The 18,785-nt window shown below is 33.8% G+C and overlaps 1 protein-coding gene across 1 annotated transcript; it reads right to left on the bottom strand.

Moving 5' to 3' along the window:
• Positions 1–688: 688 nt before the first annotated feature.
• On the bottom strand, positions 689–3,936 carry LOC141660213 (uncharacterized). The gene is made up of 3 exons (XM_074467177.1): positions 3,752–3,936; positions 1,950–3,432; positions 689–1,315 (listed from the first exon to the last, which is right to left on the bottom strand). Exons 1-3 carry the CDS (start codon positions 3,934–3,936, stop codon positions 689–691), a joined length of 2,295 nt encoding a protein of 764 aa, XP_074323278.1.
• Positions 3,937–18,785: the final 14,849 nt, after the last annotated feature.

Below are 18,785 nucleotides of genomic sequence, written 5' to 3'. Positions count from 1 at the left end.
CGCACCTCCTAGCCTTTTTTTTTGCAGATTCAGAAGTGGTCATTGTTTCTTCACCACTACTTTGAGTTTGATATTGTGGAGGGACTTGAACCAACTTATCATTACAAGTCTCTGAAGTTTTGACATCAGGAACAATCTCATCATCAACCTTTTCAGAGTTATTCTTCCTGTCATTTTCTTCGAAAATTACTTTCTTGGCTTTTTGCTTCTTTGCCATTTTGCTCCCTTAGTCTGCATTAAATTGAATAATAAAGCCATCAGTTGAACAATATATTTTCAGTCCGTCATTAATTATAGTCAAGCATAAATAATAAATTGTAAAATCAGCAAGTACGAATACAACTATACAAGAACAATAATTTACTTAAACCGCAATCAGTAATTAATCACATCCGAAATAACTCTAAAGCATTTTATAGAAGTATAATTAAATAATGCAAAATAATTAAAGAAAAAATAATGCCATCAATCAGTAATTATGGATGAATTACTTATATGATTATAACAATGCAAAACAAAAGAAAAAAAAATTAACAATATATTTTAGACATTATAACACAATTAAAGGCAAATATATATGGTTCATTCAGTCATTCAAATTCCCATTTAGATATATATTTTACATAAAGCTACATCATCAGTCAGTAACGACATTAGGTGCAGGAGTTTTAGTAGCAGTATTTTTAATCTAAATTCCCTCAACATTAGGCCTAGCAGTATGAGCGACATCATCAGTAGTGACATCAGTTGCGGGGATTTCAGTGTAGAATGGGGGATGTTCCATGATCGTGTCTCCTAAGTCATCTTCATTATACAATTCATGGTAGTCTCGAGTTGTGGAGGACAGAACAATAGACCAGGTAGCATCAACGGGATCTTCAAGGTAAAAGACTTGCTTGACTTGGTCAACAAAAACATATTTATCTTTTTTGTGACCTTGTCGACTAAAATCCACAAGTGTGAACCCAAGATCATAAACCCTTATTCCTTTATCATTACTTGCCCATTTATACAGGAACAAGGGAGCTTTGAATGCATGGTAGTCTAATTCCCATATCTCTTGTATGATACCGTAAAATGTCAAATAACTTTCTACGGGGTTCAAGTCCTTGGCACTAGAAACCTGGACCGCTTTAGCAATGACAGACACCCCGCTGTTTTGAACAACGCATATGTCATCTCGTTCCTTTGTAAAATATCGCACTCCATTCACTAGATAACCTTGATAAGTTAGTACTGAAAATGATGGCTTGGCAACGAGCCATCTTATCGTATCTGAAACACCTTTGTTGTTCTCCCTTAGTTCATCATTCACCTACAGATATGATAAGAAATTTTCAATCCTAAATAGCTAATAGTCGTCATTACACTACAGATCAAAGAACCTAATACAACACTGACTTTGTTTTGAAACCAATCAGCAAAGAGCCGATTGTGCTCTCTCATGAGCCAATGTAAGCTTTTCCTTTTCCCTCGGTGAATTTCTTCAAGATATTCCTTATGCATTATGAAAAATGCATATGGAATGATATATTAAAGACACATTACAAGACTAATTATTGGATAATGAGGAATTGAAAATAACAAACTGCATAAACTCACAGAATATATGGAAACACTTCAGCATTATTTAGAAGGACATGTAGATGTGCTTCATCTCGCTCCTTCTCTTCCACTGATTTTATTATCACAGCGGATAATGGACCTGATATCTTATTATCTTGGTCCTTTGAAAGACCGGCAATGGATTAATTCTGACTAAGAAACTCGGTGCAGAATTCTACGGACTCTTCTCCAAGGTAACTCTCTGCCATACAACCTTCGGGATAATAACGGTTTCGAACATAACTCTTTAGTACTTTATTGAACCGTTCAAACGCATACATCCACCTATAAAATACTGGTCCACATAAGCGTAGTTCCTGGACCAAGTGGACTACTATATATACCATTACATCAAAAAATGACGCATGGAAAACCTTTTTTAGATCGCACAAGGTTAGTATAACATCTGACTGTAGCTTATCCAGTTTTGACATTTTTACTACTTTGTTGCACAAAGCATTAAAAAAGAAACACAATCTAATAATTGTGACCCTAACATGCTTCGAAAGAACGGAGTGTATTGCAACCGGGAGTAATTGTTGGAGAAGAATGTGGCAATCATGTGATTTCAGCCCGTAAATATTCAAATCAGGCATGGAAACACAATTTTTTATGTTCGATGCATGTCCGTATGGAAGTTTCATCGACATTAATGATGACAAGAAAGTCCTTTTTTCTGCCTTTGACAAAGTAAAGGGAGAAGGAGGAAAATAGGTTTTCTTTACTCCTACTTGGGGAGCCAAATAAGATCTAACGCCCATTTCCATCATATCACGATGGGCTGCCGCACTATCCTTTGTCTTATGGCGCATATTTAGTAATGTGCCAATCAGACTATCACATACATTCTTCTCGACATGCATGACATCAATACAGTGCCTAACATGGTGAAATTTCCAGTATTCTAACTCGAAAAATACTGACTTTTTCTTCCATGGACTTTCAACCTTCTTTGCCTTCTTCATTTTCTTCCCAAATTCAAATTTGATTTGTTCTTGCTCTACTAACACTTCTTCTCCGGATAGGGTTCGACGCGGCTGCCCAAACTCTTGTTGTCCATTAAAAGCAGCCTTCTGCCTTCTATAAGGATGATGTAGAGGCAAATATCGACGATGCCCTTGGTAGCACATTTTCCTACTATGAGTCAAATATTTAGCTACGGTGTCATCTCCACAAACTGGACAACACTTATAACCCTTATTAACGCAGCCAGATAAATTTCCGTAAGCAGGGAAGTCATTTATCGTCCACATTAAAACTGCTTTTAAAGTGAAAAATGATTTGTTATACGCGTCATACATATTTGGTTCCCCTTCTTTCCAAAGCTTTTTTAAATCATCAATCATCGGTTGTAAGTAGATGTCGATGTTATTACCAGGCTCATGCGGGCCAGGGACCATTATCGACAACATCATAAATTTTCTTTTCATACATAACCAGGGATGAAGATTGTAAGTCACCAATATGACTGGCCAACAACTATATCTATTAGATAGGCCATTATTGTGCGGGTTTACACCATCCACTGATAAAGCCAAGCGAAGGTTTCTCGGTTCACTACCAAAGGATGGCCACCTATAATATATATTTTTCCAAGATGGAGAGTCGGCTGGATGTCGCATTTTACCATCTTGTTTCCGATGTTGCGCATGCCAACACATTAGTTCAGTGGTGGAAGGAGATTTAAACATACGTTTAAATCTAGGAATTATTGGAAAATACCACATGACTTTGGCTGGAAGATTAATCCTCTCTTCACCTTTCTTTGTCAACTTCCACCGAGAAAGTCGACACTTAGGACACTTGGTTGCATCAGCATGTACACCCCTGTACAGTACACAGTCATTCGGACATGAATGGAACTTTATATACTCTAGACCTAAATTGGAGAGGGTTTTTTTGCTTCATATGCATTACTAGGTAACACATTATCTTTGGGAAGTAGAGACCCAACAGAAGAAAGGAGGTCAGTGAAGGCACTATCGGTAATACCAAACCTAGATTTCCAGTTATGCAACTTCAACATCGACTCTAACTTAGTACAGTCACTACCCTCATATAGAGGTTGCTCAACATCGGCTACAAACCTCCTAAACTGATATGAATCATTATCATATTGACTCGAGTTATATGCCGCTTCACAAACATCAACAGTTTCCGAAGCAGCGACATGCTCCTGATCTTGCTCTGACGCTCAGGAGGTGGGTCTGGAGCTTGCTCTTCAGGTGGACAACTAGCACTTGAAGATTTAGGACCCGTAGAAGCAGTCTCCCCGTGCCATACCCAATGCACATAACCTAGACAAAAGCCATTATCATAGATATGGCCCATGATTATTTTTATTGAGAATTTTTTAAAATTGGCGCATCGTCCACAAGGACAAGGAATTTTGTTACGATCTTCAGAATTTTCTTCAGCATATATCAAGAAGTTTTCGACCCCCATTTCAAATGCTAAAGAATCCCTATCTTGCAAAATCCATGTCTTATCCATCAAATTTCCCTACCTGATAGCCACTATAAATATTAAAAATCCAACACATACCTATTTATAATTATTTAATAAAAGGCATATCAAATTTGTGTTGGTTACTGTAGGGATTAATTATATAAACTTAGAAAGAAGTAAATACCTTCATATCCTAATAATTTATAGTACTAATTCATTACTCTAAGATCCTATACATATACCCAATTAATTACAAAACTAGACTAAATTTATAAACTAGACTAAATTAAACCAAGATAATTAAAAAAAATTAAACCAAGATATTTGAAAATATCACATAATTAAAAACCAATAATTCCAACATTCACAGCCCAGACAATTGTTAAATTTCCTTCACATAAATAAAACTCAGTGAGAACTTGAGTATTGAAAGAAATTCAGCCCATAAATAAATAAATTAAAATTATCTGTTACTTGTATCTGTGAGAAGGATAATTATACAAAACAATTACTATAATACAACACAAGTAACAGATAGTTCATATCAGGAATGCAGAGACTTGTTCATATCAGAGAAATGACTATCATACAAAACAAGAAATGCAGAGACTTGTTCATATCTGAGACCTGTTCAAATACAGCCCCCAAAACCCCCCCAAAACACACTAATATGTATGAACAACCCCCAGAAAACACATAATTAAAAACAGAACAGAAACATTTACATTTACATCAATGTACCTAAAACATTGATTTACATTAGTGTACCTAAAATATTTAACACGACATAAAATTCCCAAAAACAGGACATAAAACCCCCAAAAAGAAACAAACATAAAACCCCCAAAAACATAAAACATTTACAAGCACAAAGAAGAAAAACAGTAAAGAAGTAAAGAAGATAAACATAAAACATTTACATGCACAAAGAAGATATTAAACATAAAAATGAGGGAGATAAACAGTAAAGAAGTAAAGAAGAATATACCTCCGGATGCTTTCAATGTTCCGAAACCCCAATGTTCTAAACCCTCAGTGCTCCAACCTCCAAATGCTGTCTACCTCCAGATACTAGCTCCAACCTCCAGATACTAGCTCAATTTCAAGTTTAATTTGCTCTAATTTGAAGCTCCAAATCTTGAATTAGAATTGGGGCTAAAATTAGGGTTTTAGAGAAAAGAGAGAAGAGACGGTTAACAGAGACTAAGGTAAGAAGAGAGAAGAAAGGTAAGAAGACTAAGAGAGAAGAAGGGGAGAGACGAGAGAGACGAGAGAGGCGAGGGTCGGGGAGAGATGAGAGGCTCGCGGGAGGTTTTTTGGAAAAGGGGGGAAAATATGTTAAAGTGAATTTTTTGTTAAAATTAAAGGAGGAAAGTGTACTGAAAAGCGGGGGGGGGGGAGTTAAGTAATTTTTATTTTTTTTAAAAGGCCATAGACAACGGTTAACAAAATGAACCGATGTCAAAGTTAAAAAAAAATTTGTGGCCTTTTTAATTTCTGAAGATAGACAACGGCTACTAAGTGAAACCGATGTCAATATGCGTATTCAACATCGCTTTTTACAAAACCGATGTTAAACTGTATTTTAACATCGGGTGCATTACATGCCGATGTCTAAGGACCGATGTCGTATCTACTATTTCTAGTAGTGCTTATTAACCTTTTGGCCCCTAAAGTATATGTGTTTGTACCCATAAACCCCTGAAATCTGCGAGCGTACCCTTTGACCCCCGAGTTATGTATTTTCATACCCTTTAGCCCTTTTTACCGTGACAGTAAAAAGTCGGAGGGGCAAAAAAGACATTCGACCTCCGAGTTGTACCGTTATAAGGGTTAAAAGGTACATTTCACATACCTTAAGGGTCAAACGGTATATTTCTCATAACTTAAAGGGTTAAAAAGTACAACTCAGAGGAAGACTTGATATTGTTTAAAGAGATCTATAGAATTTAGGAAGACATTTTAAACAATATCAAGTCTTCCTCTGAGTTGCACTTTCTAACCCTTTAAGTTATGAGAAATGTACCTTTTAACCCTTTAAGGTATGAGAAATATACCTTTTAACCCTTATAACGGTACAACTCAGAGGTCAAATGTCTTTTTTGCCCCTCCGATTTTTTACTGTCACGGTAAAAAGGGCTAAAGGGTATGAAAATACATACCTCGGGGGTCAAAGGGTACGCTCGCAGAGTTCAGGGGTTTATGAGTACAAACACATATACTTTAGGGGCCAAAAGGTTAATAAGCCTTAAGTTTAACTTGCAAAAAGTAAAATAACTAAAATCTAAACAAGTAATATTATCCCAATAGTAATGGTATATCAACATTTATTGTTTAATTTTAATAAAAGAATAGAAGATGATGACACAAATTTTGTAAAAATAAATTCATTAACTATTTTTTTGGTCACAGGTTCGAATCCCACGGGAGCAGAATTTATGATTATGCCAGTATGTCGTTTAAATGTCATTTATTAAATGTCATTTATCTTTTACATGCTATTGCGTCACCGAGTGGCCTTGAGCAGCCCATGTTAGAATTCAAACCCTCATATGTATAAGTAAAAGCTGGCATCTAGAATTTGCAAAATAAAAAGTCAGCTATTAAATAAGTATCCAGCTGTGTGTACCAGATAATAAGGAAGAGTACGTGAAATGTAATTGCAGCAGCACAACTATATATTTTCAGGATAAGAGTTGAATGAGGAAGAGTCCAGCAAGATGTCAAACTATTCATATTGTCTAGAAGGATGGAAGTTGCTTATCATCTGTAAGATCTTAAATGTAGCCCTGCAAATAAGGTAGGCTGAGTTGAAGATTGCACAAAACACAGATGCAGGAACCTAGATATTGAAATTTGATATGTTTGTATTAAATGTATGTCTATGTAAGCAATTAGGTCAGCAACAATATTACTTAAGCAATTAGGTCATCATCTCAGAGCCTATAAATAAGGCATTCCTGCATTCTTGTATACAACACCAATAGTGAGGTTCACAGAGAGAAAGAAAAGAGCTGAAGCTCTTGTGAGAGGAAAAAGATTGCAGTGTGTGTAAATACTTATATATATGTATAAGTTGTATTTCTATTATTAAGAAATAAAAGTAATCTGTTATTATTGTGCTGGTGTAAAAATATTATTGAAATATTTTTTGTGTAAAGCCCATCTACGTTTTCAACAATTGGTATCCGAGCCAGCGTTCTGTTCAAGAAAATGGCGAATATGGTGCAGCCCAACATTCCGAAGTTGACGGCGACAAAATACGGGAATTGGAGTATCCAAATAAAGGTGTTACTCGGTTCCTACGACAATTGGGATATTGTCGAAAGTGGGTTTAATGAGCCCGCAGATGCAACCGCTGAAGCAGCACTTCCAAATGCCGAGAAGACGGCGTTAAAGGAGTCCCGTAAAAAGGACAAAAAGGCGTTGTACACAATTTTTCAAGGTGTTGAAGAATCTACCTTTGAAAAAATTTCAGAAGCAAAAACAGCAAAAGATGCGTGGGAGATTTTGCAGAAATCATTCCAAGGCGTGGAGAAAGTAAAAAAGGTGCGGCTCCAAGTTCTTCGTGGCGAATTCGAAAATATTAAAATGAAGGCCTCATAAAATATTGGTGAATATGTTACTCGTTTAAAAACAGTGACAAATGAGATGAAGAGAAATGGAGAAAGTCTCGATGATGTTCGGGTCATGGAAAAATTACTCCGTTCGTTGATGAGAAAATTTGATTACGTGGTTACTTCTATCGAGGAGTCAAAAGATTTGTCCACAATTTCCATTGATGAGCTAGTTGGTTCACTTCAAGCGCATGAGCAGCGGATGAACCAGTATGATGATACAAGCCATTTAGAAAAGGCGTTGCAAAGTAAGGTGTCCATTGGTGAAAGTTCAAGCAGTAGCAGTTCTGGTCGTGGAAGAGGTGGCTTTAGAGGTGGCTACCGTGGTGGAAGAGGACGTGGAAGACAGTCCTTCAACAGAAGCCAGAACACTGAAGGTTATCGTCCATCTGGCCATGGTCAGAATTTTAGAGGACGAGGATGAGGAGGATTTCAACGAGGTGACAAGTCTCAATTTCAGTGCTATAATTGCAATAAATTTGGCCATTTCAGTTATGAATGTAGATCGCCGAAAGTGGAAGAAAGAAGTCATTTTGCAGCAGCAAAAGAAGACAAAGATATTGGCACTGCTATGTTCCTCACTTATAAAGGCGACGAGAAGAGCAAGAAAAATGTTTGGTATCTTGACTCTGGTGCGAGCAACCACATGACGGGCCACAAGGATTTATTTACGGAGATAGACGAGACCATCAGCGGAGAAGTTACGTTTGGTGATTCATCGAAGATTCTAGTCAAAGGTAAAGGTACAATTACGATTGTATTGAAGAATGGTGAGAAAAAGTTTATTAATGATGTTTACCATATACCTGCTTTGAAAAGTAACATCATCAGTCTTGGCCAACTTGTGGAGAAAGGACATTATATACAGATGCAGGATAATTCTCTCGTCATCAGGAATCGGGATCAAGAATTAATTGCAGATGTGGAGATGTCAAAGAATCGTTTGTTTACACTTGATATACAGACGAAGATGCAGAGGTGTTTGAAGACGGTCATTAAAAATGACTCGTGGTTATGGCATTTAAGATATGGTCATCTTGGTTTTTCTGGTTTAAAATTATTGTCAAAGACGAAGATGGTGGACGGCTTGCCAGAAATCAATGAACCAGAAAATTTGTGTGAAGCATGTGTTAAGGGGAAGCAACACAGACAAAGTTTTCCCGTTGGAAAATCATGGAGAGCCAGGAGGCCATTGGAGATAGTTCACACAGATATAGCTGGTCCATTTGATATCCCATCACTTGGAGGTAATAGGTATTACCTAACTTTTATTGATGATTTTAGCAGGAAAAGTTGGGTGTATATCATCAAAGAAAAGTCAGAAGCTCTTGATAAATTCAAGGAGTTCAAAGCACTGGCAGAAAAGCAAAGTGGTCATTATTTGAAGGTACTCAGATCAGATAGAGGAGGCGAGTATACTTCTAATCTGTTCAGAAGTTTTTGTAAAACACATGGAATCAATCATCAGTTGACAACGGCCTATACTCCTCAACAAAATGGCGTTGCAGAAAGAAAGAATCGCACTATTCTTGACATGGCAAGGAGCATGGTGAAAGCAAAGCACATACCGAGAACTTTTTGGGCCGAAGCTGTTCTATGTGCAGTTTATTTGTTGAATCGCTGTCCAACAAAAAGTGTCAGAAATAAAACTCCAAATGAAGCATGGAGCGGGAGCAAACCATCAGTTGGACATCTCAGAATTTTTGGGTGTATTGCTTATGCCCACATTCCTGATCAGAAAAGAAAGAAGCTGGATGACAAAGGCGAAAAGTGTATTTTTACCGGATATGACAAAAGAAGCAAGGCGTACAGACTCTACAATCCCCTGATGAAGAAATTAATCATTTCTCGAGATGTCGAGTTCGATGAATCAGATTACTGGAGATGGAGCGAGGATGAAAGAAAAGTTGCTGGTTTATTTTTCAATGGTGATGACGATGACGGTGATAACCGGAACATTGAAGATGACGGAGACGATGATCAAACTCCTCCACCAAGTCCAAATCAACAAACTTTTGGATCAACACCATCCACGGGAGGAAGCAGCAGTTCAGGGGGAGCGCCAAGGAAAATGCGGAGTTTGGATAATATATATGAAGCAACAAGTCCGATACAAACTACCTTTGATTATTCATTGTTTTGCTTAATGGCTGAGTGTGATCCAGTTACATTTGAGGAAGCTTCTGAAGAAAGCAAATGGAATAAAGCCATGGATGAAGAAATTGGCGCAATCAAGAAAAATGATACATGGGAGCTCATAGATCTTCCAGAAGGACACAAAGCAATTGGTGTCAAGTGGGTCTACAAGACAAAGACAAATCAGGATGGTGAAGTGGAAAAGCACAAGGCGAGGCTAGTGGCTAAAGGCTACAAGCAGCGATATGGCATTGACTATGATGAGGTATTTGCTCCAGTTGCAAGAGTTGATACCATAAGACTGCTTACAGCAATTGCAGCTCAAAATCAATGGAAGATTTTTCAGATGGACGTGAAGTCGGCATTTCTGAATGGTTATCTTGAAGAAGAAGTCTATATTGAGCAGCCTCCCGGATATGTTCATAAAGGCAAGGAAGATAAAGTCTATCGGCTGAGAAAAGCATTATATGGTTTGAAGCAAGCTCCGCGAGCATGGAATACAAGGGTTGATGAATATTTTCAGAAAAAAGGTTTCGTGAAGAGTCCATACGAGCATGCCCTCTATACAAAGACAAATTCAGGGGGAGATATTATGATCGTGTGCTTGTACGTGGATGACATCATCTTTACAGGAAACAACCCTGGTATGTTTGATGATTTTAAGAAAGTTATGACTAACGAATTTGAGATGACAGATATTGGTCAAATGTCATACTTTCTTGGAGTCGAGGTGAAGCAAAAGAAAGATGGGATTTTTATGTCTCAGAAAAAATATGCGGAGCAAATTTTAAAGAAGTTCAAAATGGAGGAATGCAAGCCGGTGAGCACACCAGCAGAAGCAAGCATAAAGCTCAGAATTGATTCAACAAGGGAGTCGGTAAATCCGACATTGTTCAAAAGTTTGGTCGGAAGTCTGAGGTACCTAACTTTTACTCGTCCGGATATCATGTATGCGGTTGGACTGGTTAGTAGATACATGGAGAAGCCGAAGCAAGATCACTTCATGGCAGCTAAAAGAATTTTGAGATACATTAAAGGTACACTTGATCATGGTTTATTTTACACTCATTCTCAAGATTCAAAATTAGTTGGCTACTCAGACAGTGATTATGGTGGAGATTTGGATGACGGGAAAAGCACTTCAGGTTATGCTTTTCATATTGGTTCAGCAATATTTTCGTGGTCATCAAAGAAGCAACAAACAGTTGCTCTCTCAACATGTGAGGCGGAGTATATGGCAGCAGCAGCATGCGCATGTCAAGCTATGTGGCTAGGCTACATATTGGGCGAGTTAAATCTTGCAAAGGTTGATCCGGTTACTATTTATGTGGATAATAAATCCGCTATTTCACTCGCGAAAAATCCAGTATCCCACAGTCGAAGCAAGCACATTAATATTAAATATCATTTTCTTCGAGAAAAGGTAAACGATAAAATTGTGGAATTGGTGCACTGCAGAACAGAAGAAAATTTAGCCGATATTTTCACAAAGCCATTGAAGCCAGAGATATTTCTGAAAATGAAAAAGAAACTCAGAATGCAGAATCGGGTTTGAGGGGGAGTGTTAGAATTCAAACCCTCATATGTATAAGTAAAAGCTGGCATCTAGAATTTGCAAAATAAAAAGTCAGCTATTAAATAAGTATCCAGCTGTGTGTACCAGATAATAAGGAAGAGTACGTGAAATGTAATTGCAGCAGCACAACTATATATTTTCAGGATAAGAGTTGAATGAGGAAGAGTCCAGCAAGATGTCAAACTATTCATATTGTCTAGAAGGATGGAAGTTGCTTGTCATCTGTAAGATCTTAAATGAAGCCCTGCAAATAAGGTAGGCTGAGTTGAAGATTGCACAAAACACAGATGCAGGAACCTAGATATTGAAATTTGATATGCTTGTATTAAATGTATGTCTATGTAAGCAATTAGGTCAGCAACAATATTACTTAAGCAATTAGGTCATCATCTCAGAGCCTATAAATAAGGCATTCCTGCATTCTTGTATACAACACCAATAGTGAGGTTCACAGACAGAAAGAAAAGAGCTGAAGCTCTTGTGAGAGGAAAAAGATTGCAGTGTGTGTAAACACTTATATATATGTATAAGTTGTATTTCTATTATTAAGAAATAAAAGTAATCTGTTATTATTGTGCTGGTGTAAAAATATTATTGAAATATTTTTTGTGTAAAGCCCATCTACGTTTTCAACAGCCCAGCCCAAGGGTAGGGCTGAGGGTTCCATAGATAATAAAAAAAGAAACATATATTTCTGATTCAACGTGTTTGAAAAGGATTAAATAAATACCCAAATTCTTATTTTCTGAGTAAAATATTTTGTAGTATTTGGATGCTTGGGTATGTTTGGGATAAATTCATAACAAAAATTAGAGTATGGCTTAAAAATAAAATAATCATGTTATTTGAGCATAGTATATTCAATAAAGAAAAGCAAAAAAAAGGGCATGATCACGCCTAATTCATCAGAGTAATTATCTACCGATCTTGTTAATCAGGAAGCCTATTGAGATCAAACATTGGACGTTCATCAGGAAGCTCATTGAGGTCAAACATTGGACGGGCCCTCGGCTGCTCCCCCTCCATATCAGCTTGTGGAACTGCCACCAGTGGCGGTGGCACAGCCACCTGTGGTGGGCCTACAACAGCCTCTTCAATTGCCCCGTTTGGCTTGGTCTCTTTCTCTGCATCCTTTCTCCCTTTCTTTCTCCAGGTTCCTTGGTCGCCCTTTACCCCTTCTGAATCAGAATCTGGAAGCCATCTTGTCCGTCCCACTACGTGCACAGCCCCTGTAATTTCCACCATCTGTTGTTCTGGAAAGCCTTCCACCGGTGGGAATACCCTAGAGCTCCCCACTGCGACATGTTCTGGTCTCCTAGAAATGTCCTCCGCAGCATCTGGTTCTTCATTTCTTGGAATGAGCCGTTCCTGTGGTCTGTGAATAAGTCTGATGTGGCGAGAGAAGCTAACCGACCCTTTGAATGTTCCATCACACTCCGGACATAGGAATATTGTTGGAAGTAATGGATCTCTATTTTGTGAAATGTTGTTTTGAGTCTCCACAGAGGCCTCATCAACCGGTCCGGGTACCCTAAGAACCTCCTCAGCGGCAACATATGATTTTGCATTTCTACAAAGGATCCGTTGATGTGGTCTGTGAAGTCTAAAGTGGCGCGAGAAGCTGACTGAGCCTTCGAAGGCTTGAGGACACGCTGGACATTGGAATACTGTTGGCCGTACTCGTGCTTGATTTCGTGAAGTATTGATTTGGGCCATTGAAAATTCAGTTGATGAAATCAAAGAATCTGAGAATTACAACCTTTTACTGATGAAATGTAGAGGCCGAAAAAAATTGTGTACTATCCAATGATATAAATACATAAGATTATGAAGATATGATTAATGCTTTCCAACCACCTTTTACAAAATATAGATAAATATGGGGCCCTAAACATACTTTTTATTGTCAAATATTTCAAAAATAATCAATTATTTTCTGGTTAATAAATTCAGTTTGGCATAAAGTATATTTGAAACCATTAACTTAGAAAAACTAGAAACATGAATTGATATCTTGTTATTAGTGGTTGGTTGGGAAGTATGATGTTAATAAATTATTTCTTGGTGTTACTGCTTATTAATTTGTAGGTTACATTTAAAAAATTTCATTGGTTACATTTAAAAAAATTCAAAATGATATACAATGCTGAAATTAATACTTATAGTCCCATATATCTTATTCTATATATCTCCGGAGTCAAACACAACATACGTGGATTGTATGAGATTAACTCCAACCAAATATTAATTTAGAATCTAATAATTATTGATCATATATCAAAAGGATGAATGTACATTTTTTCTCGGAAGCACTTTTTTTTGGGAAGCAGTGCTTGAATTAGTTAGTTTGAATAACATCTATATGTTTAGAATTAATGTTTATCTAAATTACTATCTTTTGACTTTCAAGTTAAAATAGTTGACTTGGCTTGTGTGGAGATTATGGTATAAGGGCCCTAACCTACTCAAAATTACAAACTGTAATTTGTAAATCAATAACTATTTTATCTCTAACATGATGAAATGTGGGGTGAGAGGTGAAATAACTGGGCTTTTGGACAGTATGATTTAAATAATAGACAATAAAGTCCAATAAGTATTCAATATCCAACTCAAACCAACTATTTGGATTAATAATATCTTATTTAAAATGTCAAACGTATCATATAATATTTTTGAAATGGTTTACTCAACATAAATCAAAGGCCAATACAATCCAACTACTATATTGTAGGTGTTAAAAATTAGTGTGACAAAATAAATTAGACTAAAGTGCACTATAATAATCTCAATTATTAATTTTTAAATTAGATTAAAGTGCACTATGATAATCTCAATTATTAATTTCTCACACAATACTGTACTTTTAAAATTAATGATATTTTTGTGGAAAAAAATAGTTAATATAAATTAAATTGTAATTAAGTGTACATATTATTAATCTCACATCGTCAAACAAACTCGCGTGCACAATATAGTGGCAAAAATATAATAGCACATATCAGTACATAAGTTAAAAGTAACAGACACAAAACTGACCACCTAATGACTTATAGTGGATACAATAATGACCACATATGACCTTTAAAAAAAAGATGTTGTTTATGTTGACCTGATACGAATAAAATCGACCGACTTGGCACATATAAAAGCGACCAGAATTGGTACACGGTTTTATGTCTGACTTGGAACATTTGAAACCGACCGAAGTTAATAGTCGATTTTGTGTGTTCAAAAAATAGAATATAATATTAATTTAAATTAAAAAAGCATGGGCCCGATTTAGTCAAAAAATTATCATTTATTAGTCGAATTTATGACCGACGACTTTTGATCGGTTATGTCCAGTTGCTTTAATTTTGTAACTATAAGCTCTCATTTTCTGTAGTGGAGCAAAAATAGAAAAAAAAACATAGAGAAAAATAGAATTCAAGGGAAGTGAAGAAATTGGATTAAAGAAATCAAATGAAACATATAATATGAATTCATTCATTTATTTTGAGTGAATGTCATATACACCAAACAAGCAAATGTAAATAGTGGGAAAATAAAATTCCGTAATAAAATATTATTCAATTAAATAAATATAAAAATATATGTAAAAAATTATATTAAAACTTTACATTTCTTGAAATTAAAAAATTCATCAATAATTAGTTAACACTAAAACATTTCGCTAATTCTCTTCGATATAAATTAATGAACAATGATCAAGAAACTCAACATGATAATTCTAAGTTATTTATAAGTTGTATTTTGAATAATAATAAACAACATTTCAGCAATCAACTAAATATTTTGCTTGTTAAGAACATAATAAGTTATACTGGAAGAAGTAAAATATTAGGTTGATAAATGAAAATTTAAATTTATCATGTGAGAGAATCAAAATGAAATAAAAAAACACGTAAAAGAAGAGAGTACTGGTTCAGTTATCTTGTACAACATAAAAGGAGTGAGGAATGAGACTCTTCTCTTCTATAAGAAGACTCTAACACTTATTTGTTTTAAAAGTCACAGATTGCCTTTTGGGTTTACAACATACCACATTCTAGGACATATTTTTCATAGTACATTTGTATACACTATAACAAAATAGGCCAATTACGACGGCCAACTTACATCGGATAAAAATGTGCGCCCAACTTACGACAAAAAAAGTAAAATGTCGTAAATATTTACGGCGAAATCCAAAACCGTCGTAAGTTTAATATTTTATTAATAAAATTTGCACACCACGATTAAACATAAATGAAAATTATTTGAAGTTGCGACGATTTAAACATTTCGTCGTAAGTTAATTATTTTTATTAAAATTTTAAATTGAAATTGAATAAAAAAATATTTTATCTAAATTTACAACGAAATATTTTCGATGGAAAAAATCGGATCGTCAAATTTACGACAGAAATTAAAATTCGCTGTAAGTTATCAAAGATGGAAATTTAACTTTTTCCTAAAAAATTTGGCGGGATAATAAAAATCATTTGAAGTTGCGACGATTTGAACATTTCGTCGTAAGTTAAATATCCAATTTACGACGGAAATTAAAATTCGTCATAAGTTATCAAAGAGGAAAATTTAACCTTTTTCCCAAAAATTTGGCGGAAATTTTGACTTTTCTCAAAATTTTGGTGGTAAATTTGACTTTTCTCAAATTAGCACATGATTTTTGATAATTTCAATTTTTAAAAATATTATTTCATGGTCCAACCATATTAATGTCAACATTTATTTGTTTGGGTGACATTTGAAAATTTTCAAAAACATTTATATATTTTGATAAAATAATTTACTATGAAACATTGATTATATCACTAATATATATAGATATATATTGTCATCCATACAGTTGTATCGATAAAAAATCAAACCATATATATACCATATTAATGTCAATATATAATATTGACTAGTTAGCTATACTAGTCGAGCTCATACTTGACTGTTAAAATGTCAAACTATATAATATTATTTTGATATGAAATTTTGGTTACATCACTAAAATATATACATATTGACATCCATACAGTTGGATCGTTGAAAAATATTTTTAAAATAATTGAAACACTAATTCAGGATTCAACACTAGTTAGATGTACTAGTCAAACTGAAGCTTAACTTTTAAAATGTCAAACCAAATAAAATTATATTGATATAAAATTTTGGTTATTTTAGTAATATATATATATATATGTATATATATATATTGACATTCATACGGTTGAATCGTTGAAAAATATTTTTAAAATAATTGAAACACTAATTCAAGATTCAACACTAGTTAGTTGTACTAGTGAAACTAAAGCTTGACTGTTAAAATATCAAACCAAATAAAATTATTTTGATATGAAATTTTTGTTATATCACTAATATATATATCTATTGACATCCATACGGTTGGATCGTTGAAAAATATTTTTAAAATAATTGAAACACTAATTCAAGATTCAACACTAGTTAGTTGTACTAGTCAAACTAAAGCTTGATTGTTAAAATGTAAAACCAAATAAAATTATTTTGATATGAAATTTTGGTTATATCACTAATATATATATATATATATGTATTGAGATCCATATAGTTGGATCGTTGAAAAATATTTTTAAAATAATCTCAACAATAATTCAGGATTAAACACTAGTTAGATGTACTCGTCAAATTGATGCTTGACCGTTAAAATGGCAAACCAAATAAAAATAGTTTGATATGAAATTTTGATTATACCACTAATAAATATTTCTATTGACATCCATACGGTTGGATCCTTGAAAAATATTTTTAAAATAATTGAAATACTAATTCAAGGTTCAACACTAGTTAGTTGTACTAGTCAAACTAAAGCTTGACTGTTAAAATGTCAAACCAAATAAAATTATTTGCATATGAAATTTTGGTTATATCACTAATATATATATTTATTGACATCCATACGGTTGGATCGTTGAAAAATATTTTTAAAATAATCGAAACACTAATTCAAGATTCAACACTAGTTAACTGTACTAGTAAAACTGATGCTTGACTGTTAAAATGTCAAACCAAATAAAATTATTTTGATATGAAATTTTGGTTATATCACTAATATATATATATATATATATATCTATTAACATCCATACGGTTGGATCGTTGAAAAATATTTTTAAAATAATCGAAACACTAATTCCAGCTTCAACACTAGTTAGTTGTACTAGTCAAAGTTATGCTTGACTGTTAAATTATCAAACCAAATAAAATTATTTTGTTATGTAACTTTGGTTATATCACTAATATATAACTATTGACATCCAAACGGTTGGATCGATGAAAAATATTTTTAAAATAGTCGAAACACAAATTCAGGATTAAACATAGTTAGTTGTACAAGTCAAACTCATGCTTTACTGTTAAAATGACAAACCAAATAAAATTATTTTGATATGTAACTTTGATTTTATCACTAATATATATATATATATATATATATATATATATATATATATTGACATACATACGGTTGGATCGATGAAATATATTTTTAAAATAATCGAAACAAAAATTAAGAACTAAACACTAGTTAGTTGTACAAGTCAAACTCATGCTTGACTGTTAAGCTCACAAAGCAAATACAATTATTTTGATATGTAATTTTGGTTATATCACTAATATATATATATATTGACATCCATACGGTTGGATCGATGAAAAGTATTTTTAAAATAATCGAAACAACAATTGAGGTTTAAACACTAGTTAGTTGTACTAGTCAAACTAATATTTGACTGTTAAAATGGTAAACCAAATAAAATTATTTTGATATAGAATTTTGGTTATATCACTAATATATATCTATTCACTTCTATAATATAAATTATAATATGTACGAATCATCTATTGTTCATATTGGTGCTCAGTACTCTTTCATTTCGGGATAGACTGTCCAAAGGCATTGCGAAATATATATAAGGAAATTTTTTATTTTAATAAAAAGCTATTTATATAAAAATAAATTAATATTCATATATATATATATATGTTATTATTATTATTTCTCAAAGTTAATAGTATACTTCTAGAGTGAATTTTTTATTTTTAAAGAAATAATATATTTCCTAATAATATGTAAAATATTTATTTATTAAAAAAGTGACATCTAATTTTTCTAATATTTTTTTTAAAAATAATCTTTTTAACGATTCAGCCATGTGAATGTTAAGATATATTTATTTTAGTCATATACACAAATTATCAAATATAAATATACGATTATATATATTTATATTTAAAATAATTATGAATATTTAATCTATTTAAGTTTTAATAAAATTTTATTGAGTTTCTGATTTTTCCAAAGAAATCACCTCGCCTTTGAGAAATAGAACAGTCTAATAATCTTTTTTTGCCAGAAAAGAAATACGATT

The sequence above is a fragment of the Apium graveolens genome, chromosome 5 (genome assembly GCF_009905375.1).
Source record: "Apium graveolens cultivar Ventura chromosome 5, ASM990537v1, whole genome shotgun sequence".
Taxonomy (NCBI): Eukaryota; Viridiplantae; Streptophyta; class Magnoliopsida; order Apiales; family Apiaceae; genus Apium; species Apium graveolens.
This window is presented reverse-complemented; position numbering and strand designations above follow the sequence as displayed.

Coding starts and splice junctions, on each gene's coding strand:
- LOC141660213 (XM_074467177.1), bottom strand. CDS start 3,936: ATGGGCCATATCTATGATAATGGCTTTTGTCTAGGTTATGTGCATTGG. Junction 3,433..3,751: donor CTGCTTCGGAAACTGTTGAT/GTTTGTGAAGCG, acceptor TGTACTGTACAG/GGGTGTACATGCTGATGCAA. Junction 1,316..1,949: donor CGTCATTTTTTGATGTAATG/GTATATATAGTA, acceptor TCATATCTGTAG/GTGAATGATGAACTAAGGGA.